General features: G+C 31.9%; 1 protein-coding gene across 4 annotated transcripts in view; it reads left to right on the top strand.

The window, feature by feature from the left end:
• Positions 1 to 18154, top strand: part of HGF (hepatocyte growth factor) — an 80480-nt gene extending 62326 nt beyond the window's left edge. For 3 of the 4 annotated variants that reach the window (XM_061197654.1, XM_061197655.1, XM_061197653.1), the window contains 9 exons: positions 47 to 149; positions 3515 to 3648; positions 8785 to 8823; positions 10044 to 10140; positions 12670 to 12744; positions 13633 to 13779; positions 14266 to 14372; positions 14494 to 14639; positions 17012 to 18154. In XM_061197654.1, the coding sequence (XP_061053637.1) occupies positions 47 to 149; positions 3515 to 3648; positions 8785 to 8823; positions 10044 to 10140; positions 12670 to 12744; positions 13633 to 13779; positions 14266 to 14372; positions 14494 to 14639; positions 17012 to 17188 (1025 nt within the window). In that variant the 3' untranslated portion in view covers positions 17189 to 18154. Of the gene's footprint in view, positions 1 to 46; positions 150 to 3514; positions 3649 to 5476; positions 5759 to 8784; positions 8824 to 10043; positions 10141 to 12669; positions 12745 to 13632; positions 13780 to 14265; positions 14373 to 14493; positions 14640 to 17011 lie in introns of those variants that run through there. The other variant, XM_061197656.1, reaches the window with a different exon arrangement.
• The last annotated feature ends 2199 nt before the right edge of the window (positions 18155 to 20353 follow it).

Raw genomic sequence — 20353 nt, 5'->3', positions numbered from 1 at the left:
ATTTGTTTATTTGTGTTTTTATTCTTTCCATATATTTTATGTTTAGATTGTTACCGTGGGAATGGCAAAAATTATATGGGCAATTTATCTAAAACACGATCTGGACTAACATGTTCAATGTGGGACAAGAACATGGAAGATTTACATCGGTATGTAAATTTCTTTCTTTCAATATATAGTATGTAGTGATAATGGCAGATAGGTGTATTGAGGTACATTGGTATGTCTTTCTATTCATTTATATATCATAGCAAGCTAATAAAAACATTATATTGATCGTTCTGTGCAACTCAATTTAACATTTTCTCTCTATGTGGCAAACTTAAATAAACAATTCAAACCAGTACATATTTATTGAGCATTTACTATGTGTTCTGCTCTGTAACAGGTGCCTCGGGAACACTAACAAAAAGTGGACATACATTTGGGCTCCACCTTTAAGCATGATATGGTCATACGGAGAAAACAATTACACAACTGGATAAGACATTGTATAATGAAATGTCAAATCTAGTGTTTCAAATAGTACATTATAGGATTATATTCTCATAATTATTTAATTATTAATATTAGTTTATAAAATTGATAAGTGACCATCTTCATGTATATACACACCTTAAAATTCCACTTAACTACTAAAAACTTATTGAGACATGTTTCCTTGTATAGCTTTATTCTGATACACACGCTTTTTCTATAATTAAAGCAATGGATATGTAATTGAAAAAAATCTATATATTTCAGAGAATTAGAGATTTTGACATTGGACATATTCACAACAAAAGCAGTTATCTTCCACTTGACCCCAGCAGTAGTGCTAGTGTGTTTGAAATTACAAAAGACGTATGAGACATAGTTGCAACATAGAACAGATTTGTATTAAATATCCTGGAATATATACAGCAGGATTAAAAGAAAAATGGTAGTGTCATTTAATAAAGTATCTACAACATGGTTGCTTTCTGTGAGTTGTTATCTCATTTGACCATGATAATCCTATATGGAAGATATTTCTGTATGTGTGAATAAGAATTTAAGGATCCAGAGAAGTTGAGTCATTTTGCTCCTGGTTCCACCTTAGCTTTAAAGTTCTTATTCTCTTTCAAAATTTACTCACTAGTGGATGATATTTTTTTGACTAATTTACTTCACAAATAGTGATAGTTCTAAAGCAGTGTTCTCTAACATAAATATGCAATTGACATATGTAATCGCACTTGTACTTTTTAAGTTTTCCAGTAGCCATACTTACAGAAGTAAAATTAAACAGGCAAATTTTTAAAATAATGTTTTTATTAATCCAATATTTCTAAAGCTTTTCATTTCAATATGTATTCAACACAAAAATTATTAATGAGCTATTTTACATTTTTATATTAAAGCTACAAAATTTGTTGTATATTTATAATTATAGCACCTTTCAATTTGGATGAGCCACATACTAGCTTTTCTGCGGTTACTCTGGCTAGTAGCTACTGTACTGGACACTGTAGCTCTAGGACTTCAAAGTTAAGCAGAATTCTGCCATCATGGATCTCACTCTAGTATGGAATGGCAGAAAACAGCAAATGCCAATGCCATATTAGAAAATCCACGAAGAAAGCATATCTTATGTTATGGGACTGCAAACAAGTGACACCCACACTTAAATGGTCAGGAAGTTTTCCTACAGGAAGGGATGTTAGTTGGGACATACATAATAAGTAGGAGTTGGTGAAAGTAAGTGTAGGAGGAAAAGTACATCAGGCAGAAGAAATAACTTGTCCAAAAGCCCCAAAATGGAGGTGTATAAAAATCAGAAATAACTTTAATAAGGTTGAAACAGTATAATTTGGTTAATGTCCACAGAGAAGAAATTCTCCAGTGGCAAAACCATACAGGACCCTGTAAGCTGTGTTAAGAAATTTGAGTTTTATCCTAAGCATTAAAGGAATTCATTCAAGAATTTCAAGCAAGAATTGGCATGATTGAAATTAATGCTGATTTCAACACTGATATTTTTAAAAGCATTTTTAGAAATATGGTGGGGTGGATCTAGCTCTTCACGGACTTGTGAAAGACAATTGTAACCAACTCTGCCTTCAGTGATTCCATATTAGAAGCTTGACAGTTTTATGGTGGAAGTAGTTACAGTTACACTACAGAAATATGCAAGGACAACAAATAAAGACCCCCTCCCCCCATACACACTTCAGAGTGCTAGTTGTTAAACATTTACCAGCATACCACTGGAAACACGTCGCATATTTATTCAGGGATGCAATGGTTATAACTCAATTCATTGAGTTTAGGTTTGCCTTTGGAAATAGTTAAGAGTCATTTGGAAACAACTTGTAGGATATTGATAAATGATTAAGTTGCATGGTACCATTTTGGTTTAAGAACAAACTATGACGAGTAAAGAGGTAATACTGTGTGGTGGTTTTGAACACTGACTCTGGAAAGAGCCGTGTGTTCAAACACATGTTCTAAAGCTTAAAAACCATGTGACCCTAGAAAAATTAATTGTCCTCTGTGGATTTCAATTTCGTCAAATACAAAATTGCATAATCTTCGAGCCTGTCTCATCAGGTTGGTCTAAGGGCATATATGTAAGTCATCTGTAATAGAACCTGTCACATAGTAAGTATTGTATGTCTTTACTGTTGTATTGGTCCAAAAAGTAAATCCAAGTTTAGTAAGATAGTCCAAGTTTCTATGTTGAAGCTCTTCCCAATTTTTAAAAATGACACATTAATTATGTTCAAGCATGGTAGTAATTAGTAATCCAAAACAAATTAAGTTAGGATGTATAGTTTTCATCACGTGGTCAGGATGGCCATGTGGAATTTGACTTCATTAATGTTACTGAGGTAAATGTAAATATTGATGTTATATGAGTGGGCATGGTCTTATAAAATAACATAGAGTATTTTTGCTTTACTTTTGTAATAAATTTAGTTAAGATGTAAAATGAGAAAGGCTGAAGTGTTACTCAATTATCTGTCAAAAAATCATATTTTGTAACTATATGACCAGTGAAATTTTAGAATTTAATAATTTTATTAGCACATTATTATTGTTTTCAGTGTATCTTCCAGTACGTTGTCATAGTAATGTTGCTAGTGATGCTTCTTTACATGTTTCTGAAACATGAAAAAAATACTTTTGCAATAGCTTGCATTTTCTATGCATTTTATAACTTAGATCTTTGTCATCTGCTCCTTTTTTGGCACAGGGGTATTGTTACCTTGCCAGTATAGTTATTAAATAGAAGCAAAGTCATAAAATCTTTTATCACTTTATCTATGCTGATTATTCAGCCTTATTCCTGAGTTAAAGAACATCCTTCCAAACTGCAAGAACAACAAAATAAGTCTCAAAAAAAAAAAACCCCAAAATTCACAGCAGGTAGCTTGTGAATTTCATTGTATCTGTAATGAAAGTTATGCACTAGGATTATATCTTCGTGACATTTTGTTTCTCTTGGACAAGATGTGCATTTTGTGATGTTCAGAGTTTGTTGTTTATGCAGGCATATCTTCTGGGAACCAGATGCTAGTAAGCTGAATAAGAATTACTGCCGGAATCCTGATGATGATGCCCATGGTCCCTGGTGTTACACGGGGAACCCTCTCATTCCTTGGGATTACTGCCCTATTTCTCGTTGTAAGTACATTTGTGATCTTTTTCAGGTGAACCATTTTAAATATACTGCATGACCTCTAAAATGATACCTTAACCAGAGGTGGAAATAATATAGGAGGGCTAGAGTTGATCCCAAAATAAGGATGCATTCCAGACAGCAACACACATACACACAACTTCGTCTCTCCTCTAGACAAGGGGACAATCTGCTGACCTTTTAAAAGAGATTTTCCTCCCTCAGAAGATTCCTATTTGGAATTCAGAAGTAATACATGGCCATTGTTCTGACTGGGCTAGAAAGACCTCTCCACCCCCCCACCACCACCACCAATAAATACTAACTGTTCAGCCTCTGCAAGTAGCAGAGCTCTTAGCAAAGTCCCCAGCCCACTAACAGACCCATAAACAGATCAGAGATAGTTGTGCTTCCATTTTCTTCTCAGCTGTTTAGGCCAAGACTAAGAAGCCTAAAACATTCCATCTACTTCTCTGAGCCCAAGATGATTTTGTTTAAAAAGTATTAGCACATAAAGTAAAAGATATATGTAAAATGTATATGTCTGGTACACTTCATGCAAAAGAGCGTCTATATAGCAATAAGAAAAAGATGAGATGATTCGAGAAAATTGAAGATGAATCTTCAAGAATAAACTTAATAAACAAATGAAAAGATATTAAAACTTAATAGTAAGAAAATATAATAATTATAATGAAAAGATAAAAGCATAAGAAATCATTTCCACCTATCAGGTTGGCAAATAAGAAAATGATTGCTAATGCCTAATATTAGTGAGAACCTGGGTAATCAGACTCTCTCAATACTGTGCTGCTCTGTGTACTGGGAAGCCTGTATTGAAGTCAGTTTGGGGAAAGGTATCAGGATTTTCAACCTCTGCACGACTGACATTTTGTGCTGGAAAATTCTTTGTTATGGGAGGCTGTCCTATGCATTATAAGATGTTTGGTAGTGTTCCTGGCCTCTACCCACTAGATGTCAATAGCATCACCTCCACTGCTAATGGAGGCTAATGTATATTGAGATGAAAATATATCCTCAATATATTATTGATTGAGTGAAAAAGACTTATAAAGCTCTATTAGTAGCAAGAGACCATTTTACTGTAGTACATGTCTCACAGCTCTGTTTATAGCAAACATCTTTAAACACTATGTTAAACTGCCTTCTTGTTTAAAAAAGACATAGTTTTATATGTTCAGTAAGAGTCCTGTTTTAAGAATGTTTTTCATGTGAGACAAGGCAGTAGCAAGTACCTTGAAAATAGCAGCAAAAATACTCACTTTAAAAGAGATTAGATTGAAGAAATGATGTTTGCTTTAAAACATAAAACACAAACACAAGTCTATATTTTCCATAATATACATCAAATTAAAGAGATAATTTCTCACCATAAATTGTAACACTAGTCACGTTTCATGAACTTTTAGCATAAAAGCAAACTTTTAAAATATGATGTTAATCAATTATATCTATAGTTAAAACTTGGAACTTCCCAATCTATTTTTAATAAAGAAATTTTCTATAATAGTAAATATATGTTCGCAAAGAAACAGTATTTCATATTGTTATATATCATTTCATCAGCTTTAATCATAGCCTTTCAAATTAATTAGTGTTCTCCTAATGTTCCTAACTTATCCCAGATTAGGGTTTGCATAGGTCCTGAAAATGTTCTTTTATAGAAGATGTCTTTCTGGTTTTAACATTAAAATAAACAAGCAAACAGACCAACCTTTCCAACCTCTCTGGTGCACAAAAAAAATTTTTTTAATGGTGAAACGGTTATTTTTTCTAAATATTAGTTTTATTTCATGGTACCTCTTTGTGAAGTTTCTACGATTAAGAGTAATGGAGGCTGGGCTTCCCTGGTGGTGCAGTGGTTGAGAATCCGCCTGCCAATGCAGGGCACACGGGTTCGAGCCCTGGTCTGGGAAGATCCCACATGCCGCGGAGCAACTGGGCCCGTGAGCCACAACTACTGAGCCTGCGCGTCCGGAGCCTGTGCTCCGCAACAAGAGAGGCCGCGATAGTGAGAGGCCCGCACACCGCGATGAAGAGTGGCCCCCGCTCGCCGCAACTGGAGAAGGCCCTCGCACAGAAACGAAGACCCAACACAGCCATAAATAAATAAATAAATTTATTAAAAAAAAAAAAAAAAAGAATAATGGAGGCTAATAGACTCTTCAATGACCTAGGAAGAAGGAAAGAAGTCAATGACCTGGCTTCTAAAACAAGTTCTATTGCTTTCCCTATAGAATTCCAGATTTCTAAAAATCACAGTAGCCTAATTTTAGTATGTAGATATACTTAAGAGTAAAATGTTCCCATAGAGAACTGTGATTTGGTTTATAAATTTGAGACAAGACTCTAATAACTTTAAAGTTTTTAAAGCATATTTTCAACTAACATTTTTAAACTAAAAGTTAGTAATGTGCTATTGAAAGACTTCAGGGTGTCGCTAGTATTTGATTAAATGCAATTGCAGATAACTCATTTATTTCAGTGTATTCTGAACATTAATTAATTTCAACAAATATTTTTACACTGTCATTTTTCTAACTAATATTTATAGCCAGGATTTATTTACATTTTTCTTGCTGGTGAAAGGCTAATAAAGTTTATCTTTAGAAGATTTGAGTTCTTATTTATTTAACTTCAGAGACTATATATCATTTTCACACTGCACATTTGTATTACAAAACCTGTAAAGGTTTGTATTCCTTTTTAAAAAATGCTTACAAAATAATATTTAACATATATTTTTAAGGTTCTCAAGATGCAAAAATAAAACTGTAGAAATGTCTATATTTGTCTATATGCATATACACAGTATATCTTAGAAAATTCTTAAGTATTAAGAGAGCATAGTGGTTTAGAGTTTCAACTCTGATTTCCTGGGTAAGGATCTTAGTTCTATCACTTTAAGTGCCTTGGGTAAATTATCTCCACCTCAGTTTGTATTTATTTATTCATTTGTTAATAATTTTAAATTTTGCTGCTGTTGTGTGCAAAGCCCTATATATCATTCTAGGTATAGAAAATATAAACAATGTTTCCTACACTCAAATCATTTTCAGTGTACAGAGGAGACATTTTACATACATAATCTCAAATAAAGTCATTTAAATACATACATATTAATATTAAAATATATAATAAGAATGGGAATACAAATGTCAGCGTGGAAAAAGATGTGCTGTTCATAAAGTTTCGAATTTGAGTTGAAACTTTAAGGACCTATTAAAAGAAAGTTTTCTTTATGTTTTCAGTAAGAGCACATGTTTGGTTCTGAGGCCATATAAACACACACACACACACACACTCACACACACCCCTACACTTCCATAGGAAAAACTTTTATCATTGACATGTTTTCCTTCTTCAAGTTTAAGGTAAATCAATATAAAGTAAGATTTGTATCATATATAGTTGTTCAGATTTGAGTACTATGGTGGAGACGTAAGGGAAAAGTAAAAGAGGAGAAGTGAAAATAGTATTTTAAGGTAAAATGGAAAAGGCCTAGAAAGCAGAAGAAACTAGAATGCTTTCAAAAAATTCATAATCTAACCAGCAACCCAGAATCTCTAGAAATCTGATTTTAAGTGGTAATGCAGCTTGTTCTAAATTGTGAGAAATATTGGCTTAGAGGAAAATCTATATATATACTCTTAATTATTAAAGCCCCTAAATGATAAGATCTACACATTTTAAAAAATTTAAATATTTTAGTAAGGTACAATAATGAATGAAATACTTTGTTGATGTATTAACTTGATGCCTAGAAATAGGAAACTTGATATGCAATTAAGAATACAATGAATAGTGTAGTCTTTCTCACCACAAACGATACAAAGAATAAATATCTAGTTTTTTATTTTAGAATTTTTATGTAATTAACTTGAGTGGAAAAAGCAATATCCTTGTTGTTTTAATGACCACAGTTGGCCTCCATCCTAATTTGTACTGTAAACTAAAACAATGACCTCAGCTGACTCTAAGACAAAACGATCCCCAAGGATAAACTAAAGGGAAAGGGAAATGATGAAATTTGTATGTTCACCTTTACACTTATTCACTTAAAATATCTAGATCTGGAAAATGGACATAAATAAAAACGCTTTAGCATGTATTAATTTTTCTCAAGATTTCCCATAAATAAAAATCAAATTTGCATCTATTACAAAGGAATCCATATGCCATTTTTGTTTTGTTGCCAGTTTATTTGAGCTCAGGGCACTTCCAGAGACTAACAACCAGCTGGGTCTAAACAATGCCTGACTAAACTCTATGTCATCAATTCTGGACAGTCACACACTAAATTCCAGGAAATGTCTTGTACCTCATTCATTACTACTTAAGTATTTTCAAATGCTAGCATCCTCCAAGCCTTTCTCTTGGCAGCAATTAAACCCCACTCAGTAGGGAGGTTGTAAAAAAGAAGTAAGTATGAAGTTTTAGTTATAATTTATTTGCAGTTTCTGGTATTCTTTTTTTAATACTTTTCCCCTTACTACCTAGAAAAACCAGTCTTTGAAATATGCTAACAAAACATAATTATATTTGGCTATCCCTCTTTTTCCATGAGTGACCTTGATTTCTATCTTCTCGAATTCTTAAAAAAGTTTTCTGAAACATAGGAAAGTTTTAATTATCCTTAACCATATAAAAGAAAACTAATTTTCAGAAAAAATATAAATGGGTCAAATTACAGTAAAGCTACATAGTTTATCTATATGAATGGCCCAAGTAAACAATAATAAGCGTTAGTGCTGTTCGGTGGAATGTTCATTGTGTACGATGTTTGGCATCTTGGGAGAATGAGGCAGCTCCTTGTTGCTAGCAGTGTAATTCAAACTGCCAACATCCATCAAACCACATACCTGATAACCTTCACAGTCATAAAACAGGGCTTTCCTCACATGACCCACTACCAGTAGGTGCATGCTTTCAACTTTGTCTAAAAGCGATACATAATTACTCAAAAGAGTATTATTGCATTTTATTTTTGAATAAAATGTAAAGAATTGTAGTAAATTATCCATTCATGGATGTTTGGATTTCAATACACAATTCTGGTTCTATATAACAGAAATATGTATGTAAAAATTATGTATATACATATATATTTGTTTTTACAGGTGAAGGTGATACCACACCTACAATAGTCAATTTAGACCGTAAGTAATCTTTCAAAATAATATATCTGAGTCTCTATGTGTCAGAAATGATGTCATTATTTTCTTCACAGAAAAATAACTTATCATTATATAAACTTCCATCATAAAAATAAAATAATCTATTTTATTTTATTTGAACATTTTTTTTTCTGTGTGCATGTGTAAAGGTGTTACAAAGGCAACTGCATAGTGAATATCAAAATTCAATGCTCTGTCACAAAATATGTTATATTTAACTTTGAAAAAAGCATGTATATTGCTTTTACCTAATTGGGGGCAGAAGGTATCCATTGGACTTTCACCATCCTTTAAATTAAATCAGGATGCTACAGTCAGAAAGAATGAAACCCGAAGGTTGGAAAGTTATGCAGTGTCTTTATCCTGCTCTATCTTTAAAGCTCTTTGCATGCTCTAGGAGGCAAAAGATGACACAATCTGAGAGGTTCAGTTAATCCTCAGCTTAAGAAAATCTGTTGGGAGCTGCTTGTATCTGATTTTCACACATTTCTTGGGCTGAAGGAAGTTACTCAAATGTTTTGATTTAAGAGACCACCTGCTGTGTCCCAGGCTGAAGAGCAAATGGAAATCTATTTTAGACCATGGACAAGAGTGGAAAGGATAAGGCAAGGAACACAGAGGAGGGTCAGGAAAAAGTTTACTTCAAAGAATTCTGAATTATATCATTTGGATATAATGATTTAGACATAATTATGTCATTTGGATAAAATTTCAATTAATATAACTTTGGTAATATGTTGCAAAATGGTTCTACATTCTTACTATACAAATTCAGGAGTAATAAACCAAATATAGTTTTTTTATTTTCACTTAGGCTATTGCTTTTCATTGACATTTAGAAATAAGCACTGTAAATAACATTGTTCCATTTTATGTTGAGGTTGTTATGGGAAATATAATTAATGTTAGACCTGAAGAACTTGTACATAGTGAGCAAAGCCACTGTCACTATCATGGTAATGCTGTTGACCTTGAGTTGATTAGTTTTTCTGTGTTACCCATCTACTTAGATGAGGATAGCAAACATTTTGGGCCTGATTTGGCACTGTAGTTATGCTATTTACCTTCTTTTGTCCAAAATGTTCTTCTGACACAATTACAGTAGTTACATCTGTGTAGTTACCATTGCACTAAAGAAAGCTGAGAGGCACGGATTATTTCAAAATGTGTTATCAAAATGTTATGTTTGGTCCTCTTTTTAGATCCTGTAATATCTTGCGCCAAAACAAAACAATTGCGAGTTGTAAATGGAATTCCAACACGAACAAATGTAGGATGGATGGTTAGTTTGAAATACAGGTAATTATTAATAGACACAAATCATACATATCTGGATTATTTGCAAAAGTTATATTCCCAGCAGTATGGCCATGTGTAGTCGTGCAGGTTGTGCCCTCCACAAGGCACCTATATGAGGGGGGGCACGAGAGGGGACTAATCACATTCTGCTTGCCAAAAGCCATGGATTTTGCAATTTGTGCCTCCAGAGATGGTGCCATTTTAAATGCTTACAAAGGTCCCATATGTGTTTGCATTGCCCCTGATGTGGCACTTCAATTCTCGTAAAGCAAAAGACAACTACACAGAGAACCTACCTATACCTTGATATCACCATATAGTTATAATACTTATATTATTAATTTCCCAATCTAGTATATTATGAGATTATTTTTTAACTTGTCTATGCACAATCATATCAAAAATTTTATATTTGTTTTTAATTTCTGACTTTTTTATTGTCATTCTAATGAAAAATAGCAATAATTTAAAATTCTAGAACATTTCATCATTAAGGAAAAGATTAACAAATTATACTGATAGTTGAACAGTCTTGAAATTATAATATTCAGAGTGGATAAAAAAATTCTTGGCATGTCTATTTCTCAATGTTGTAAGAATCAATGCCATGTTCTATGTAAAATTTTTCAAAATATACTATTATACAAAATTAAGATTAGTAATTATGTTGTAAGAATTAAATATTGAAAACAGGAGTTAGCTTAAAACCTGATCATACAACTTTCTATATACTACACATATTATACTGTATGGTAATCAGAATGTTAAAATATCTTTGTCTATATCTATCTGTATTGGAACCTCACCATGCAACATACGCCAAAGTGCACCTGAATTCTAGCCACATTTTCCCTTGTTTTCAAGACACCCCATGTTTCTCTCTCCGAGCCTTTGTGCTGTGGTTCCCACTGTATGTTGTAGCTTTCTTCCTCTGTATTTTATGCCTGGAAAACCTTTCATTCTTTAAATACCAACTGGAATATCTCCTCTTTTTGGAAACCCTCCCTGTTCCTTTACCTCTAGCCTCCTAGAATAGAGGAAGAAAATCCATTTTTTTTTAACCATAACCAAATCACAGTGGCATTAAATTAGAATAGAGAACTTGAAACTGAAGTTTTTTTTAAATAAGTCAATTCTTAACAAGCATGAAGTTTATATCCTTTGATATATATATGACTTTAGATACCAGGTAGAAGATGGCCTAAAGTTCTCTTTTAGTGTATCTTTCTTTCAAGGAGTAACTCATCAATTTTTATAAATATTTATGTTGATAATTGTAGGGTAGCTGTCCTGGGTGTGTAGTACCGAAATAGATTTATGAAACTCACCAGAATATTAAAGCTGATTGTGCAATATGAAGACTTAATGAAGGCTGTAAAACTTGGGGGGGGGGTGTTTTATTTTCCTTATTATAGAAAATGTTCCAAGAATCTACATCTTTGAACTAATTAGAGGATCTCTGCAAATCTCATTACTCGAGAAAAAAAAAGGCAAATACTTTTCAATTTATTCTTATTCAAAGGAGACTTCCTTTGGAAGTCTCCATCCTTGGAGAAGCAGGTGAAACTGTTTTTCATCAGATCAGAGTAGTATAAACTTTTTTTTTAAAAGTACTTTTCCTTTTAAATCCAAGTTCTTAGTAACAACAGCTGTTTAGCTATTCTTCCAAAACTCACAGAGAGGAATAGAGATTCAAACTCGATATATATTCTTAACCTCCTGTGTGGTACAGGCCATAAATAACTGTGGTCTTAGTCTGGGAATCTTATTCTATTACCCTCTGAAGCACTGAACATCTGTATGCTTTGGAAATGTAAATTGTGAATAGTTGTACTTTTTTCCATGTGTCTGCCAAAAAATAATGGATTTACAGATTTTGGATACATCAAGTAAATATTCTAGTATTTATTATTCTCTACAAATATTTTATAATTTCCTAGATCTGTCTTGCAAAATTGTTTTGATTTTATAAATAAATGTTATATTGTTGGTCTTAAGCTGAACAAACAAATTACTCAAACTCAGTTATACTCTAAGTTAATATATCAGAACTACATAATGGTAATGAAAGAAGGGAATAGCGCATAAATATTATATATGGTTACCACCAGATGGTTTTCAGATTTTAAATAAAAACTCAAATTTGCAGTTTTCATAATCAAACACTGAATTTAAAATAGGTCTAATTATCCTATATTTGTAGCACATACTTTCTCTCACAAGGATAGACACACACACACACGTGAACATATGTGTTGGGAATGGATCTTCGTGTGTAGTGACAGCGTTCCTCATACAAAAATAAAGTTGCTTTCATAAAATTGTAATCACATTATGAAAAAAAGTTCTAATGCTATAATCATCAAATATCATCCTTCTGATAAAAGGATTACTCGTTTTATTCTAGTTGGGTTAATGTCTACATTTTTCTCTCAATGTGTTTAATAAGTGGAGCCATAGGTTTTGCATTAATTGGCAGGCACCCTTTCTGCACAGACGTTACTTGTTTCTCTTTCCTCTTTCTCTTAGAAATAAACATATCTGTGGAGGATCATTGATAAAGGAAAGTTGGATTCTTACTGCAAGACAGTGCTTCCCTTCTCGGTAAAGTATTTCTGAAACCAATATTTGTTTTGAGCATTTAAAAATATGTATGGCTTCCACTTAGCTTTTAGGCTTAGAATGTGTATTCATTTAACAGAGATTCACCAGCATAGGGTGAACAAATTAATTTCTTTTTTTAGATTTAGCTTATAAAATTTACCTTGACTTAACTGATACTTACTTATGGGTACTGCTTCTGTTCACCTCTTTCCACGATTGGCACTACTCTCATTTGAGGAAAAATTTTGCTAGAATTATGTTAATAATTTTTACCCCAACCTCCTTCTTGCACTGTATATTTCTAGATATTCTTTTTCTGAATTATCAACAAACTTCTCTCAATCTTCACTTCTTTCTTATGTAGAACCAGCCTCAGAATAATACTGAGAATAATTTTCAATGGAAATTAGCCTAAGGAAAAGATAAGGAGGTAGCATTTGTAAGCTTACTCCTTGATTCCCATTAAGGTCACACTGATTTTGTTAGTATAAATATTCAATCCCTGTAAAAAAAAAAAAAAATATATATATATATATTCAATCCCTATTAACAAACCAAACACACACATTTGAGATAAAAAGGAAAATTTGCAATAAATTATAACTCATGTAATGTGCTTTACCTGAGAATGTCTCATAAATGACCTACTCTCTAGCAAGAATAAGCAAGTTTTCGAAAAAAAAAAAGCCATTTAGAATTTCAGCAATTTAAAGGTTCTTCCTGCTTATATGTTCTTGTAGTATTCAGAATCTCCCGTAACAAATGTGTTGCTCTTTATTATATTTTAAAGTTTAAATTTAGGTTATTTATCTGCCCTTATAAGCTAATATAACAATATATGTGATTAATATTACATATTTTAAAGTTATATTTTAATTTTTTACTTAGAAACAAAGACTTGAAAGATTATGAAGCTTGGCTTGGAATTCATGATGTCCATGGAAGAGGAGATGAGAAACGCAAACAGGTTCTAAATGTTACCCAACTGGTATATGGGCCGGAAGGATCAGATCTGGTATTACTGAAGCTTGCTAGGTGAGTTCCTTTAGATAGTTTCATATTTTTAACATAGAATGGAATTGTTGAAGCTTTTTCTTCAACTATGTTCTTATTCTTTCTCTCTCATGTAGATGTATTATAAAAGCATATGTCACATGGTGTGTGTGTGTGTGTGTGTGTGTGTGTGTGTGTGTACAGAGGCAGAGAGAGGGGCATTTTCAAATTTTTCAAAAGTGAATAAATGAAATTGGACCAACAGTATGATCAGCCTGCTCTAAAACCAAAGGTTAGTGAGCAATTATATGATAACTTTAACAGGTAAAATAATGATTAAAAAAATAGCAGTGACCATTTATTCTTAAATATTTGTAAGTAAATATTCATTTCTCTACTACCTACTCCGAAGCAAAATTGTTTATTCTCTCTAAATGAATCATATTAAACATTCACACTACATTTTAATATGTTAATTTTGTGTTGAATCCAATCAAGGTTACTTACCATTATATTTTCTCTTTTCAGGCCTGCTGTTCTGGATGATTTTGTTAGTACAATTGATTTACCTAATTATGGGTGCACAATTCCTGAAAAAACCACTTGCAGTGTTTATGGCTGGGGCTACACTGGATGTAAGCTATTTTTAGAAAGATAAGGCAATATCATATGTATTTTGTAAAAATATTTTATATTTGTTTATTTTTCTCACCTTACCCTGTGCTCATTAACTGTACATATTTTGCGCCATTCTAGTGATCAACTCGGACGGTCTATTACGAGTAGCACATCTCTATATTATGGGGAATGAGAAATGCAGCCAATATCATCAAGGGAAGGTGACTCTGAATGAGTCTGAAATATGTGCTGGGGCTGAAAATATTGTATCAGGACCATGCGAGGTAAAAACGGAGATTTTTACATAAGGAGTATGTGATAGATAGCATAGTTTCTTGTGTTTATATTTTCTATTTTTCTCAAATGAGAATCATTGTACACCAACCTGTTCTAAGAGAGAGGAATTGAAAAAGATAACCCTTATTATCCTTGTACTTTTTTTTAGCTAAATAGTGAAGCAATCCATGTTTCATTAGCAGCAAACTAAGATGACATTTGTCTCTCAAAAAACAAGAAAATAATACAGCCAAAACTCTAAGAGAAAGCTGTTCAAATTATAAGTATCCAATATGCAGTTTGATACAATAGCTTGCATTTTTCTAATGTTTTTCTAAATGTATCTGATCTTCCCAAATTCTAACTTAACTCTATTAATTTTAGTAAGAGAGACATGCTTGCTTTTAAACTTTTAAATATGTTTTTGGCTAAGCCAGTGTGTGTGTGTGTGTATGTGTGTGTGTGTGTTTAAACAAATTCTATTTAAAAAACCAAAAGGTCAAAGTTTATGATTTTAAGAGCTTGGACATTTCATTTGTTAAGCAACTGTTCTTTCCACTTGGCAGTGTTCCTATCCCTATTTCACATAGACAAGCTGTTAAACTGTTATTTTTGATGTTTTTAAGTTAATGAATTTTAAAAATTGCTTTAAAATAATACAATTAAAAACTGATTATGTGTTTATAACCACTTTCAAATTTGGTGTTTTTTCCAGTAAATCAGTATCACTAAGATTTTCATCACAAATGAAAATCTACTAGGAGAAAGAATTATTTATTTATCTATTTGTTTGTTTACTTATTACTGAGTTCTGTAAACACAAAGTTTTGAGCTAGACCAGATCTTTGAGATATTTAGAAAGCTTGCACTTATCCCAGCCCTACTGCCATTACTACTTTGACATCTGCTCTTCAGGAATAGCCTGTAATCTGGTTTGTCATCTATACATTCTTAGATTCCTAACTTTAGCACTGAAAAATTTATCACATATTTGTTATTTTTATCTATATTTACAGTCAATCAAATTGATTCAGCCACTTCTCAAAATTGCACTCATCCTCCAGAATTTTTTTTTTACATCACTGATATTTGAAACAGGGTAATATAATCACCAAACCAGGGAAATCTAGACACCTAAAAATGAAATCTCCTAAACATTTGTATAATAGCAATAGCATCACATTTAGTGAAAGTCTCAAAATGAATTGATTTGAAGAGTTCATATCAGTAATCACTGGTGCATTAATTTAAAAACCAGATTTAACACCTGTGGCAGAGTTTATATGAAGTCTCTTTGAATAAACTATTTTCCTTAGTGTTTTATCTTCTATTTCACCCCCACCTTGATTTTCTCTGTCGTAGAATGTTAATAGCTCTCTTCTTTCCACCTGTATTACAGAACTAAATTTTGCAGTAGTTTAGTTTTATCTCATCACATCACTACTGGGGGAAGCACTCTTCTAAATACAAAGATGCCAAAAATTAGTCACTGCAATCCTAGGAAGGCTACATGGCACAAAAAAGTGATGCAGCATTTTTTAATGATCATATATAACAATGTATATAAACATATGTATATAAAAATATACACACGAATCACTTTATCAATCTATTCATCTTTCATCTATCTATCACCTATCTATATATGATGATACAACAGGATTACCATACAAGAAATGCCATGATATCACAGACTACCTTCCACAAAGGGGAAAAAAATATAAATATATTAACTACTAACACTAAGTGGAGAAACATTCCTTCTTTCTGCCTGCAAAAGCAATTTCCACATAGTAAACAGAATTATTTTACCACCTACAAGTTTTTATTTAACTGTTAAAATCATTCTGGGGGCAGGATTGAGGGAAAGGAAAACAATTAGAAATAAGAGAAAACTTAATGTGGGCTAATCATTAAAACTGTATGATTACAGGTGAGTTTTTGGATACGTGTATTTTTCTACATTTTCCAAATTTTCTATATTGAACATACTTTGAACATCAGAAGAAAGTCAAAATAAATATGAAATCTATCTTCTTAAAGAGCTATCAATGGTCATGTGTTAATTAGTCTGCATTCAACAAAGGCAAAAACCACTTTAAAACATGAGTGACTATTTTAGAAAAGACAAGTCATACTTAAATGATAACTACACATGATAGAACACTTTGAACTTTTGTACTTATCTCAGTCCAACAGAAAGACAGCCATGGTCTAGTACATCAATTTTATGTCTTCATATTTCAATTGAAGTTATTCTCTTTTTTTGCACATATGTATATTTGAGATATAAATTGATACAGGAAATGTTAATGAATTGTCAATTTTTATTTCTAAAATAATACTTTGTTGTTGTTATTGTTGCATGTCTTCTTCCTAGGGAGATTATGGTGGCCCACTGGTTTGTGAACAGCATAAAATGAGAATGGTTCTTGGTGTCATCGTTCCTGGTCGTGGATGTGCCATTCCAAATCGTCCTGGTATTTTTGTCCGAGTGGCATATTATGCAAAATGGATACACAAAATTATATTAACGTATAAGGTACCACAGTCGTAGCTGATGTAACTGTGTCTGAAGCTTCCAATAATACAACTCTCCTTTACATGAAGATTTCAGAGAACATGGAATTAAAATGTAACTTAAAAAATCCCAAGACAACTACTTGAGTGTCATGTTTGTTAAGATACTCACTAATATTTATGGGTGTTTTCTGTTGTTTTGTTTGTCAGTGTTATTTTGTAAATGTTGAAGTGAATTAAGGTACATGCAAGTGTAGTAACATATCTCCTGAAGATACTTGAATGGATTAAAAAATGCAAAGGTATAATTGCTGGATGCTAAAGATATAATGGAAAAGATCAACTAATCTCTCTCGGCTGCTTTCCAAGGTTAGTTTCTCAATAATAAATAAGCCATAAGTTAAACATTATTTCAACCTCACAAAAACAATTTATATCTTGTGTCCTTAAATTGTAACTCTATATTAAATTATATTACCTTTAATATGCCATACATTATATTTCATTCATTTCTCCTCACCATGTATCCTGTAATACTGGTACATATACTCTTTACAAAAGCATATACCTATACACAAATGCCTGGGTACACATGTGCATGCACTACAGTTCAAATTGTAGTGTATCTAATATAACCCCTAAATGTTCTGAAATTGTGTACTTACAGTTTTTCCTTAAGAAAAATATACAAATTTCTAAAGACCAGTAGAAATATTAAGGAAAGGTGCAAGATAGAAGTGACTAGCTCATCCTCCATCCATAATCTGCAGATGACCTCTACTGGTTGGCATGTGAGGTGTGGTCATGACCTACGAAATTAAATAACACCTAACATAGGTTCTTACATATATTTATCATCCAAGTTATTTTACGTAGTTTCTAATTCTTAAAGAGAAGAGGCTAATATGTGTATTAGTATTATTTCTTTCCTTCAAATTTAGGGACAATTATTTATGCAAGATGTTTTTAGATCTTTTTTCCTAAAGTATTTAAAAAATTCTGAGATGACTAATTGAAGTTTAAAAGTGTTTTGGTCTTTAAAATGTATTTAAATATGTTAACTCTAAGACTTGCTGCTGTGATTGGCTTCTATCTCACCTTCTTTAAATTAAAAACAATATTTAAGAGGAAAATTTCCATGTCTCCAAAATTTGTAAATAGCTTTTTATCAAATTATGCATTAAAATATATATTGAAGAAAGAAGTCAAAATACTTTTCTCTACCTGGAAGTCTTTTAGTCTAATAAAACTTTAGTCAAGTAAAGGAAAAAAATGTAAAAGGAAAGGAAAGGAACTAGCTTGTCTAAACTCTGTATTCAGTTATTTTTTAAAGTACAGTTAAATCTGCTGAATGAGATATTTTATCAAAAAATCTTAATTTTATCTTTATTTTACATAGATCTTTCCTATTGCATGGGAAATATTCAGATTTTGTATTCTGTATGATAACAACCAAATCATACTTATTGTTGTATTAGTCATGATTAGCTAAAGATCATGTATTTGCCAAGAAATGAAATAACAAAGAGCAATAGGATAGGTTCTGAATTTTCACAAAATATTCCTGTATAAAAGTTCTCTAAAAATAATTATTTGAATATTTTGAATCTAGTATTTCCATGTCTCTAATTTGTTTCTTTTGGATTGTCTCAATTAAGGCCAGGGATTCAAATGATGCTCTAAAAGCTCCATAAGACAGTGTTCCATCTTGAGTAAAACGGTTTTCACTTTACTCAAGAGCTTAGTCCACAGAGTATAGGGCAGCAAATCCAGAAATGTTTTTCCAAATTGTGCCATTTTATTTATTTATTTTCTGTAATAAGATCTGTGCTGGTATCAAGAAACAGTGAAAGCAAAGAGAGATCCAACAAGTTGCTAGTCCATACCGGCTTATCTGATTGTATTTCTCTCTCCCTTGTGTAATATACCATTATAATCAACATACAGAAATTTCAAAGGAATATTGTCTAAATATTAAAGTATTTTTCAGTTTCTTCTTGCTAAATGGCAAAATTTTATTGTCACATATTAATGATATTTGTAAAACATTTACTGAATTGTAATTCTTTTAAATACTCACATTTTAAAATATTTCTTTTATGTCTTTTCCTCTAAATTTCCACAGAGAGATAGGGATGGCCTAGATACAAAATGAAGCTAACTTTATAGACATCTTGAACTCAGTGTTTTCCATTTTATTAAAGGGTAAAAACAAGACCACCAATAAACCATCAGACATGTGTAAAATGCAGTTCTTTCTTTGAGAGTTTCCTTTTAATAGGAGGAGATTGATGGAATTGATAATAAAAGCAAGATGAACAAGACCCATGTTATTTTAGGTGGTACAACAGGGAATAATCATGTCATTTTTCTCTGGTGAAAGATACTATTTCCTGGGCATTCTTTTCTTAATAAACTACAAAAAAAAATTTAAAAATCCAATTTATCTAAAAATCCATTTCGAGTCACGGAAAAAAGATCTTTTAAATGAGAAGTTTTCAATGTTATTTTTATTTTGGCTGTTTGAATAATGGTTATATGCTGTTATAATTGTGGACATTTTCTTATGTCTACCAGGAATAGTAATGTAAAATTAAAATATTTGTCATAATGCCTCTGCCGTGCAGAAGGGATGATAATCCTTTTGTATACTTCTTTAATTTTATTGTAAAATGTGTAATGACTTTTACCTATCTGCTGTGGGCAGGTCCTCAGTACAATGGTTTATATTGAGTCAATCTCTAGTATTAACAGGCTCTTGCTTGCTATCTAAGTGTTTCAAACTATGGGAAATGTGAGACACTGGAAGGCAAGAAAAATAACAATAATGACATGTGATAGCAAAATTGTATTTCACTTATTCCTGTGAATATTTCTTGTTGGTACCAATGGTACTGTACAAAGTGAATGTTATAGCCACAACATTCTCTTGAAAAAAACACTGTCAAGAAATAAGAAATTGCTGTCAGGAATTTTCTTGTTGTTTGTAAACATTTTTTAAAAAGAAATAATGGTTTTTCAATATAGGGATCATGAGGTAAAGAATTTTAGTAAACTCTCATACTAAAAAACTTTTAAATTGACTTGGTCCAAAAAAGAACTACTTTCAATCAATTATATCCCATATTTATAGACAAACTCATTTGAGAAATAAAGTTATTTTAAATGAGATATAGTCTTTATGTGAATAAATTACTTTTCA

Source organism: Eubalaena glacialis, chromosome 8, assembly GCF_028564815.1.
Source record: "Eubalaena glacialis isolate mEubGla1 chromosome 8, mEubGla1.1.hap2.+ XY, whole genome shotgun sequence".
Lineage (NCBI taxonomy): Eukaryota > Metazoa > Chordata > Mammalia > Artiodactyla > Balaenidae > Eubalaena > Eubalaena glacialis.
This window is presented reverse-complemented; position numbering and strand designations above follow the sequence as displayed.